The sequence below is a fragment of the Patagioenas fasciata genome, chromosome Z (genome assembly GCF_037038585.1).
Source record: "Patagioenas fasciata isolate bPatFas1 chromosome Z, bPatFas1.hap1, whole genome shotgun sequence".
NCBI classification, from domain to species: domain Eukaryota; kingdom Metazoa; phylum Chordata; class Aves; order Columbiformes; family Columbidae; genus Patagioenas; species Patagioenas fasciata.
In genome coordinates, this window is record NC_092560.1 from 27656203 (window position 1) to 27668376 (window position 12174).

The window sequence follows — 12174 nt, forward strand, 5'->3', positions numbered from 1 at the left end:
AATATATCAGTTATGGGATACATTGAAAACTGCCGCAGTCCCTCTGTTTCAATACAATTAATAGACCTACAACTGAAAGGGGTGATCTGACCTCTTTTCTTGCTGTCTTACAGAGAACAAAGGGTCTATAAGCCTTAAAATAAGCTGAAGGTTCACAGCCAACCTGAACTCTCTCTAACACTATTACCCCTCAAAAAGACAGTGAGTTATAAAATAGAATTTGGTAATATCCTCAAGTGATGTGTAAAAGTCTCTTGAGGCTTTAAAAGGCTTTTTCTGTGAAGCCTGTTTACCACCAGCTCTGTCTATGAAAAGGGTCTTGTGTGGGGTCAAAGAACAATTCTTTAATGTCAGTCACGATTGCTTTCAGCTTTGTTCCCTATTTATTGAATTAAAAACACTATAGTAATTACTCCCCTCTAGATCACCTAGCATTGTGTAAATCGGTTATTGCAGATGACATCGAGGTCTTAGAGTCTCTACCAGAAAAATGATAGCAGTTGGCCTGACATGGAACTAAAGCACTAAAATCTCATTTTTCAAATATAGACACACTGTTGAAGGTACTGGCTGTCACCATGTGCATCTTCAAGGACAGGAGTTTTAAGAAGATTGGGTCTGCGCTCTTGATGCCTTCTTAAGCTGCAAATGGTGAAGGCCAGGCCTCTGCTGGCTTTAGAAATGACATACTTGGTTTTAGCATAGAAAATGCTCAAATGACTGATTTTTTTTAACAGCTTCAAGTGGAAGTAGCTGGAGGCACTTGGAAAGTGCTGCCTTCACAATTATTGGCTGCCAAATGAAGTTGGTATTAGGAGTAATTTTCCTGTGATAAATTTGGGTTCATGTGCCCAAATTTGTGTCCTGCCCAACTGGCCCCTGCCACTTACAACTGCATCAGAAGTAGCTGGAGTCAGGAAAAATATGCAGATCTGTTTGTGTAAGCAATTGTCATTTATCCTGTATTTTTAAAACACATGTCAGAAAACGGTCCTGTGACTACTAAACACAGCCACGGTATATATTAAAAATATGACATACAGTGATACCTCATGATAATATATAATAAACAATGAACAGTGAAAGCCAGTCTGGTGGCCTAAGTTCCTGCTGATTGTTCTCAGCAAGGGCTGGAAATGACTAGTGGAACAGTTCAATGATTGTAGGCCCAAGAGGCTGAAGATACTGCATTTCTTGACGTTTCAGGATACTACAGCGAGATTTGGTCCTATCAAATACACCTTACTTTGGGAGGATGAGTAGGAAAAGAATACCAAACTAATGCTCCACTGAGAAGTTTATCTAAAACTACTATTTTCCTTGTCATTCAGATCACTCCCCTTCTAATGACCAAAATGACCTCTTAATTAAAGACATGTTAACTCTCCCTATATAATTATGAATACTAACTCAGAGGACTCTGTCATATTGCTCACATATCACTCACAGGAAAAGATTTTCCATTACATAGTTGTAATCAGTTCGACTGCTGTCTGGCAAGAAGCACGCTGCAAACACAATGATAGCATTCAGGCCATCGCCATAGTATCCTGTGGAAAAAAACAAAAAAGGCATTTTTATCTTTGTTAAAGGCTCTTAACAAGATAAATTTTAAAAGAAAACTAAAAGTTCTGGAATAGAGCCACTACGTTTATGGCTGAAGAAGATGGAAAATGTAATATATAAACTGTCATCAAGTGATAAGAAAGTAGTTATACTGAATTCCTGAAAAACGCACTTAGCACAACTATTAGTAACTGTGATACTGTGATTAGCAAACTTCATAGAGACCAGCAAAAATACTTTTTTCAACTCTGTAAGTAATACAATCTTATCTGAACTCCTGGTTCATTGCATCTCTATGGCAATAATACACTTGAACGCTCACCTTAGACAGAGGAATAAGTGACTAAAGAAAATATCCTGCAGTTGTTATCCTGCATCTTTTGAATGATGTTTCACAAAGCCTTACAATCCAATCTCAGTTGGCTTGTGCAGCTTCAATGGCCTCAGGATATTACAATTATGACTCCACTCCACTATACCTTAAAAGCTCCTGAGGATCCCTTAAATTCTTAGCTGCAGGTTTTGTATGAAATACTTCTTTACCTTGGGCACTCCAGTTATCCACTGGTGGCATTCTCTTGGCTACACCAATGCCTAACAATAGCTGTAAACCCTCAAAGCTGCAGGACTACTATTCTGGGATCCAGGACAGTTGCTTGTTACCCAAAAGAAAATACATATTTTTCCATGATGGATTAATGCTGATTAATCTTCTCCACAATCTTTTGCAGCTGCTATGGATTTCTGTATTATTAATAATAAACACAAAATACTCCTGCATTTCAGTTGAAAGTTTTATTTAAAAGATACATGTAGTCAGAAGGCAATTTATAGAGGTGCTGTAGAAATGGTTGTTGGTAGACAGAACTAATGACGCTGGGATAGAAGCTTGGTATACCTAGAGTATGACTTGAAAGACTTTTAAAAGAGTCTAAGAGAAACTGACGATGACAGACAGATGATAACGTTCATGAAGGAAACCCTGAACCTCCCTCAGAAATAGGAACACATTCCTGACAAAATAAAAGGATAATATCAGCACCTAAACAACACTTTCATAAGGAGTTTTTAAGACTTTCACAGTGCTTTTTGGATACAACAGAGCACTATCCAAGCCTCATTCAAATGCTCACAGAACCTCTTGCATTGTAGCCAGCTGAACAAAGCAAAATTCTTTATGAAAAGACAGAGATAACACACAATACATGTGTGCTAACAAGGGAAGAGTGAGAGCCTAAGTTGTTTCCTCCTTTCTCAGACAACAGCTAAGCTGAGTCTCAGCTAGCTGAAATAACGAGAAGATGTTTATGTCAAAGAAGTAATATCTTAAAAATCTTTGTAGAGATCTTCACAGAATCCAGAATCTTTGACAAAATGGGTGCTTCAACGCACTTGCCCATGAAGTCTTCCATACCAAGGAGAACCACACCTGATTAATCTCAACACTATCCTAGTCAGGACAGGCACAGAGGCACTCTCTGTTCAGGGCTCTCAGCTGCTCCTTAAGGACAGAAACCCATCAGTGCTTCTGCAGTTACAAAGGGGACCAAAAGAAGGAAAAGTCCCTGAGAGAAAAATGTGCATGTCAGAAGTAAGTCTCCTGCCTCGAACCATGTTGTTTCAAACCAAGGCTTGGCAAAGCACTCTGCTGAACAATTATGCTGGACTTTTTTCTTTCTACATTTGATTTGGCAGATTTTACTAAATACAATGCATTTGATAAGCTGATAACACATATTATTGATGGCAACATCACCATTGAGTTGAGAATGTCAGCTAGCCTAAACCTCATCCTCTGAAGAATCATTTGGACACTGTAGGACACTTTCTGTCCTTAGCCTTAACTCCATCCTTCCATGATCCTGGCATCTCTTGACTTCCCAGCACTCTAAAGTAGGGTTTTTTTCTGGCTTTCAGAGGCTAAAGGACAGCTAATCTACAGCTAGGCTTCCAGAGCTAGCAAAACCACTGTACAATGGTAGCCCAGCACATGTCCACTGTCTTCTCCAGTCCCACAGTGCAGCATTGCTCTCCATCCTGTTGGAGGACATGGACAGGCAGAAGAGCTCAGGATTAGGGTTTGAGTTCAAGTCAAAGGGCAATGTGGGTATTACCACTTTAAACCATGTGACATGGGATGGTTTGTCTAGCCTATGTTAGGATCCCGTAAACGTGAACAGCGTATCCATATATACACATATAGGTCATTGACTTTGGTGTCCCAGTGAGGATGTCAAGGTCAAAGAGTAGCATTACATTCTCTAGCAAGGATGCACATATGGAAGGGGAAGAAACTCCTGTTTTTAGCACTTTCACCTGTTTAGAGTTTGATATGAAGAAATATATGAGTCTTCTCCAAAGAAATGAAAAGAACTCTACCTCCCACACTCATCACTTGGTACTACTCTCTGTTATGTTTCCACCTTCTCAATAGACTCACATACTTTTGAAGAGATGGTACTCATTTCACCTATCCCATCATAGCTCATTTCTCAGCTAAATCACTATGCAATAAAGCAGTATACCCTCCCCTCCCCCCGCCCCAGTTATACAAATAGGGAGGAGATTTTCTTCCTTCCATAAATTTAAAAGTCCTTAAGAGACTTTCAGGACAATTTATACCACGTTGACATAAAGCAATCTGGTCCAGCTGGCTCAGGAGTTTGGCAGTGAGAACACAAAGCGGCAGGTGTGTCCACAGCACAGTTTGCAGCTAATGTAAAGAAAAATGATTATGTGCAGATGCCACCTAACAGCACATAGAAGAAAAACCCAGAGATAAATCTAAGCCACTTTTTCTTACACATGCTTGTAGACAAGGAATGTTCACCCAAGAGGGAAGTGTGCTTTAATTCATCACTAGTAATCAGTAAAAGCCATTTGCCCAAATTCTCAGACAGCCTATGTAAAGAGACAGATGTCTACGAAACTACTTCATCAACCCATGTGGAAGGCAATATCAAACCTACACTGGCAAGTCTACTCTCTCCCCTTTCCTATTTTGTGGCTACCATCTAGATTCTGCATTTGGTGTTACCTGTCATTTGGCAGGGAGAAATGTTGAGTATATCATCAAATCATCAAGAGATGTTTGACTTAAATTGCAATTCACTAATTTTAGCCAGAGTAAGTTCTTAATCTCAAGGCTAAAGGAAAAATTCCTGGCCCTCTAAAGCACTCCAAAGATACTAAAGTATTGCCAAATGGAACATCATACAGAATAGGTCTAGCCACCATACTGTAGAAACTGTTCAACATGTCCAAAGTTTTCCCATGACCCATGCATCAAAATAATTTTGTTTCCCCATCTTTAGTTTGCCACTTCATAAACACATAACTTAATCCAGTTCTTAACTCACTTTGACATGGTTGGTTTCCAGGAAAAGTTTGTAGTTGAGTCAGTGATGGACTGAAACTCACACTGTTTTTTTTTTTTACAATGGTTAAGTTATTGACCATCCAAAAGTAAATGTAATGTTCTTTATCTTAGATATGAGTGTTCTAACAAAACCAGATGTCAGATATGTAAAATTTGAATCCTGGTTATTTCACACTGAGAACCGAGCTGAATGACCTAGATTCCCATCGATAACTGTAAATTGTTATGTACTTCATAGTTGCTATCAGAGATGTCTGCCACTGGAATTAGTCCTTGTTCTACAGCCAAACAGTGCTCAAATAAGAGCTATTCCTTTTCCCCTCACTAAAATGGACTGGTACTTATTTTTCATACATCAGCATCTAGTAGGAACTATACATGAGAGTCTTCACCACAAATGTACCTACACTAGTTTACCTCATATAAAAACCAAATAAATAAACACCATTAGCAAGGCTTCAAAATATTCAAATCCTAAGTTATGCCATCTGTGTCTGTTTGCTAAACTATGTCTGAGGTGTCATCACACTCACATATTTTTGATGGTGTTCTTACAGTGGGAAAATTCTTGGAGGTTTAAATATCTTTATTACTTCCAACTAAACCTTCTGTACACTGGCCACTGTGAACACCTCTACACTAGCATCTAGCTGCTTTTAATGCAAAGCTGCAAATTTGAAGAATACATCCTCAGGTAATATAATTAAACATAATTTATTTATATACTTGCATCAGATAATGATTCAGCATTGAAAATATATTGGCAACAATCTTTTACCTTTAAATGATGTTATGGATCGGCAACACTGTGACCAAAGTATCCGCATATGAACTCCCAAATCTTTGAGACGCTAAGTTACCTGTCCCAGTTTTTCCAGGAATAGAACAACCCATCCTTACTTAGTACCTTATTTGGTGGCAAAAACTGTCCCACAAACATAGAATTCAAAGATAATCTAAACCTGAGACACCAAGGAAAAGGAACTTAAAAAACCTTCATTTTGTTTCTTCAATATCTATAGCAATATTTATCCCTTTAATTAATTTATACAGAAGCGTGTTAGTAACACCAGAACTACAAATTATCTGAGGAGGTTACGGTACAGATAAGAGAAGCAGACAATATAGCAAGCACATGAGATCATTTTCCTACTTTGTTTCCTTTGATATAATGTTTGGTAATCATTAACTAATTACATGAAAAAAAACAACATTAAACGTTGCTGGTGAAATGCTATCTGCTGGCCACTATCAATGGCAGAAAAATAACATAAAGAGTTTAGCCAGATGAATGGAAGCCCCAGGGCAAACTGTATATTTTTCCGTTTGCCACTCATCTTGTTTACATCTGTTCATTCACATATATCATTCAAAAAATCACAGAGCACTTCCTCATGCAAAAGGTGTTACCAAAATCCACAGAATAAAGTTTTCAAAATTTTTTTCTGTAGGACAAAAGCTTTCTCCTTACGTTTAGTTTTATCCTACAATGACCAGGTTGTTACTGACACATGCATGTCAGTTTATTTGCTGCTCCTGAAATTGCTTTGTATTTGAAATACAAATCAGTCATTGCCACACTGAATTGAAAGCCAGGTTGATTTCAGCCATGGCTGAAAAATAAACTCTCTCTCCCCTTGCCAGTGTGATAACTGAACTAAACCAGAAACAAATAATGCTCAATAAATCATGATTTTTTACTTCAATCTAAAAAATGCATTCTGATTTTTCCTACCTCCATGTGATATGACCTTTTTGTAAGGTTCAATGACTTTCATATCAATTCTTTGTTCTTGTTCTCCAATAACCACTGTTCTCCATAACCTGTTGTCCTCTCGCTCCTCTTCAGCTGTATACTCCGGAATTGATTCAGACTCCTCGTTGGAAGCATCCTTAGTAGCAGTCTGCTCTTCTGAAAAATAAAATTGTATATATTACATCTTCCTGTAAAAACTCTGTTACATATATTTGAAATGGAAGACTTAAATTAACTGGACTTTTACAGCACCATCCTGGATCTGCACTGGTATAAATAAAAGCAGAATTTGATCACGTAACAGTCAGCAAAGAAGAAGTTTTCATTTTAAAAAACTTTTTATCACTATGAACATAAAAAGAACAGCAGTGATTATCACCATGCAGAATACCATGAAGGATTTTTGCATTTTTGCATCTAGTTAGTAAAACTGATCAGCTGCTCACTAGAGGGATTGCACTCTAGGTCTTTAAAAATCTTTGTGTTGCAGGTAGGAGAACTATACCAAAAAGCAAAATAGGGAACTAAAAGCGAATATAGTGAAGCTTCTTGTCTAGAGAGGAATTACCACAGAGCTTCTTCAGCTTCTCAACTTTTTCCCCATTTGTCTCCAGTCTCCTCACATCTGGCACCAACAAACATGAAGAACGCCCTTCTTCCGATTGAGTCATGAGACAATGGTGACTCCTCGTATCCCTTAAGCACAGTATTTGCCTTCCTTGGGGCCTTTCATTTGAGAATAAATACCAGTTCCCTCCCAGAAGTGAAGTACAGAGCAGCCAGGCAATCAGCCTGTTCATATGAGCACCCCTGAGAGAACAGGTACATGCAGTTCACAGGTACAATGATCACAGTTATACATGATCACAGTTTCAGAAAAGCTGTGAAGTAATTAACAAAATCTACATTTCCATTGCACATTGACAAGATGGCTCCTAACAATTAATTTAACTGCATTCCAGTTTTTCAAACTTAGTGGCTGGTTACAGAGCAAATGACATAAAAAGTAATTCTCTCCACAGCTGGAATTATTTTATTTCCTTCTTTAGTTATTGTTACAACATATTGGTTTTCCAGTTGAAATTAAAGAAAAAAACTTATTCTTTCTGAAACATCTTTACCTTGTGGCTGTATGCATATAATGAATTTATTTTCATAGTAAAGATTCTATGCATTTTATGCATTACACATATTTGAAGTAAACAAATAAAATCACCTCTTTTTAAAGTATTGTTCTGGCTCTGTAGCAATAGGGGCAGAATTTGATTACATAAATCAATAAGCAAGGTAACTAAATACAGATACAGTGATATACATGACATACATATGTGTACATAAAAAGATGATCAGATATCTTATTAGAAAATACCAAATAGATCTATAAGAGTTAGGAGTAAACTAAAATAAGTTATTTAAATTCACAAGAAGAAGTAAATAACATGTTTCACAGAAGTCCTCAAATATTTCTATGTATTGGTTCATCTTGGGATGCCTCTTGGATGAATGCTATTTCTTGGACTACTCATACAAATGAGAATGTATGATCTTGAAAACACAGTAGTTTGTCACAAGAATTAAATCGATTATCTTTATGAAATCAAAACTAAGATCATATACTATGTATATACCACGTACATCTATACACAGAGAACTTATGAGCACACACACATACATGTACTGACTATCAATTTTTAAAACTGATTTCTGCATTAAAATCTATGAATAATTCCATCAAATTTCTTGGGAATATCAGGTTCCTCAAAGGACAAAAAATGCTTTGAATTTAAAAAAAATGTATATATTAGGTTGGGCACACATTTGTTGTTTCAGTTGGACTAATGAAGTCTCAATTGCTACTGCTGCTTTTCTTGTACTCTCTGTTCCTAATACAAGGTATTGTTAGGGAATAATACTGATGGAAGGTTCCCCCCTCCAAGGTAGATTTCCACATGTGCAACAAAACCTGAGTCTATCACCAATTATTTTTCTTTACCTAATTCCTGCCTGTCGGAATCTTGAAAGCAGTAATAAGTAATATTTCACCCACTGCATCATCATCTAACCAATCAATGAGTTAAAAACATATTCAAGTAAAACTGTATTAATGGTGGAAAGAGGGATGGAAGATCAAGAAATACATATATGTGCACATGTAAAATGACCACATAAGCTTTTTTTCCTTATGAATTGCAAATAAGGGAGTTTGAAGAGATCTAAGGCTGGGATGAACAGACTGCAGAACGTGGTTTTTTTCAAGTATGCTATTTCAAATCAGTTTAACAGTTGCTGCTCATTAGATTATATATTGTGGAAGTATGTGAACTATGTTTTCATGGCTTCTCAGGGTACAATGCTCATGATGTTTAATAATATATTTAACATTCACTTTTGAGACATCGCATATTACGTGACATTGGGAACAACCTTACAAAATGAATAAACTAACTCCCTCAAAACCTACATACCTTAATGCAATTTTGTATGATGTTAATCTTCTAAAGGTACCATGGGAAACAATATGAAAACTACATGCACGCAGTCAAGCTATGTAAACTTTGACAGGTCATCAGAAGGTGGTCCATTTCTTCAAGGATATAGGATCCCCATGGGATGCAATATGCAGCTCAGGTGTGTTCAGAATAGATAGAGGGGATTGATTATCAGAACAGCCTAGGAAACTGGCCGGTCAGCAGGTTTCTCGCAGGGTAGAAAGAACATGGCTGAAGAAGAGAACTGTAGCTGGCAGAACCGCTTTAGTGAAAAGAGGCTAGGCTAGGTAACTGTCAGAATAACGCCGAAACTTTATTTGGGGTTTGAGATTCCTTTTTTATCAGTGAAACTGATTTGGGAGGAGACCTTCACCGATGTGCACATATGGCTTTCTGAAATGCAATTTTTATGTCATCTAGCGTCATAATCCTAAAAAGCTGATTTTGGAAACAAAAGCAAGTTCTGAAAGAGAAAGTTTAAATTAGTGACAAAAAATGCTGTGAAAGTGATGATCAACCAATCCCTAAGTCAAGTTCAAGTCAAGTACTTCAGTATTTTTGCTGTCATCTATTTTCTTGCACATTGCAGTTGTGATGATTCTTTTTCACGGTTCTTATAAACAAATGGTTTTCAGTATTTCTCGTATTACAGAGCCATCAGTTTTCCAGCAATGAGGTGGACCCCTGAATCAAAACAACAGTCTTGCTTTTCTCAGTTGCCTTTTGCAGTTCGAATAAACCTTCAGCAGTCTGAGTATGACAAGCTAAAAATCACTGTTCTAAACAGTCTCAACAGGTGTGTCTTCTCAGTATTTACTTCCCTGGGATTGGCATAACAGGCCAGAAACACTGATCTGCGGGAGATCATGAGTACTAGTAACAGCAGAGGTTATGCTGCTCCAAAGTCCAAAGATAAAAAAGGCTATTTACCATGCACATAAATCATTCTGCACTAGTTCTTGTGATTACACTCGTAGCTATCAGATTCATGAAATACCTAGCCTGCTTATTTTACTGCTGGTCTATTTTGATAAAATGTGATTTTTTCCCCCCTTTTCTATTCTCTGTTCCTGGGTCATCTAAGTGGAGGACATTTTGCCAACTAAGTATGTCTAAAATCAACCTCCATGACTGGGGCCAGATGGGATACACCCAAGGGTGCTGAGCAAGCCGGTGGAAGTGATCAATAAGCCACTTTCCATCATCTACTGGCATTCTTGGCTAACTGGTGAAGTCCCAATTGACTGGAAATTGGCAAACACGACACCAGTCTACAAGAAAGGTCAGAAGGAGGATCCAGGGGACTACAGACCTGTCAGTCTAACCTCAGTGCCGCAGAAGGTCATGGAGCAGATCATCCTAAGTGACATCACACAGCACATAGAAGAAAACCATGCGATCAGACCCAGTCAACCTGGGCTTATGAAAGGTAGGTCCTGTTTGACCAACCTGATGTCTTTCTATGACAAGGTGACCCACCTAGTAGATGAGGGTAAGTGAAGTGAGTGAGAACGTGCAAAACAATTTTTAATGACTTGAGACAACATTGTTACTATGTGAAGGAAGTATCCATTGCACATTTCAGTGTGTATCTACACTGTTCAACTAATCCTGCTGAGAAAGAATATTTAAATTGGTGGAACGAGGAAACCTGTTGTTCCATCACCTGAGCTAGCTTTATCATGCAATGCACACACGTTCCATATCTTAACTTTTCAACCATACATGGGAGTAAAAAAAAGACTTTTCTCACTAACAAAAGACCTCTCTCACCAGGCCGTGTCTACTTTATTTATACAATGAAAGCTCTTTGGTGCAACTTATGTCAGAGAACATAATTTGCACAAGGTTATATCCCTAAGTACTACTGATGTAACTGTAACCTAGAGCTAGCCAGAGCTGCACAAAGGTGCAGTTAGCAATAGCACGCTCTACAACAGACAGCAACTGTTTTCTGCTTCTTGAATGACTCTTTTCAGGTAAGTCCTACGGTGCTGGACAAAGACAGGACTCGGAATTTTATTCTCTTTACGTATATTTTCTTATTTTATTTGATCAGTTGTACTATTTATTTCTACACTTTGCATAAGTGGAAATGTATTACTTTATACAGGGGAAGAAAAGTTAAAAAATAGAAGACAGTAAAAATATCCTGACACCCAGCATTAACTCTCAAATGCTCTGACCATATTCATAGCCCGACAGACATGAGACAGATCATGTAAGCAGTAAATAAAGGTACAGAGATGAACTCTGCATTTACAATCTAGAACATTACCTTGTCCAGTGTATTCAAAAGAGTCTGCTTCATCAGGGGTGTCAAGGTCATCTACGTTGATGTCAATTTCATCTGGTGTATCCAAATTATCATCAGAAAGCACAGACCCTTCACTCTGGTCCAGAGAGAGATTGATATTTGGAGCAGTGAGCTTTATCCTTCTGGGATGAGAACCATCAAGATCAAGAGAATTGGGAGGTTCTGAAAAAACAGGAAGAAAAAAAGAACTTTATCTTCCACACACACAATTAATCTCCCAGATACTTTAGAATAACCTTCAAAGACACTGGGACAGATCAATTTTAGTAACATCAAGCCATTTAAGACCTAACATAAAACACAAATGTCAACATTAATGTTTAAAGAAATAAAACAAGCATATACAGGAATGGCAGATGTAGCTGGGAGCTCTTAAATTATGTAAAATCCAGATTCACTTTTTTTGCAATCATCAGATGAAAATCAAGGTTTGGACATGCTCTGTCCCACAATGTTCAAGAATTTAAAGACCAATACACAAATAATTCGAACCAAGACATTGCTGAATCATGGAGAAATTAATCTGAGTGAAAATGCCCTGTAGATATTTGTTTCCTTATGTGCTTGCTTCTATTCAAATGGTGCTCACCTGCAAGTAGCTACATGTTTTGTTTTAACTATACAATGTATTATTCATACAGTAAAAGAAATAAAAATACCTCTGAGT

The 12174-nt window shown here is 37.6% G+C and overlaps 1 protein-coding gene across 8 annotated transcripts in view; it reads right to left on the bottom strand.

Moving 5' to 3' along the window:
- PRUNE2 (prune homolog 2 with BCH domain) overlaps nt 1-12174 on the bottom strand; it is a 139157-nt gene that overhangs the window by 15328 nt on the left and 111655 nt on the right. For all 8 annotated transcript variants that reach the window (XM_071801712.1, XM_065860575.2, XM_071801711.1 and 5 more), the window contains 3 exons: nt 11469-11669; nt 6681-6857; nt 1448-1550 (listed from right to left, as the gene is read on the bottom strand). In XM_071801712.1, coding sequence (XP_071657813.1) covers nt 1448-1550; nt 6681-6857; nt 11469-11669 — 481 coding nt within the window. The remainder of the gene's footprint in view (nt 1-1447; nt 1551-6680; nt 6858-11468; nt 11670-12174) is intronic.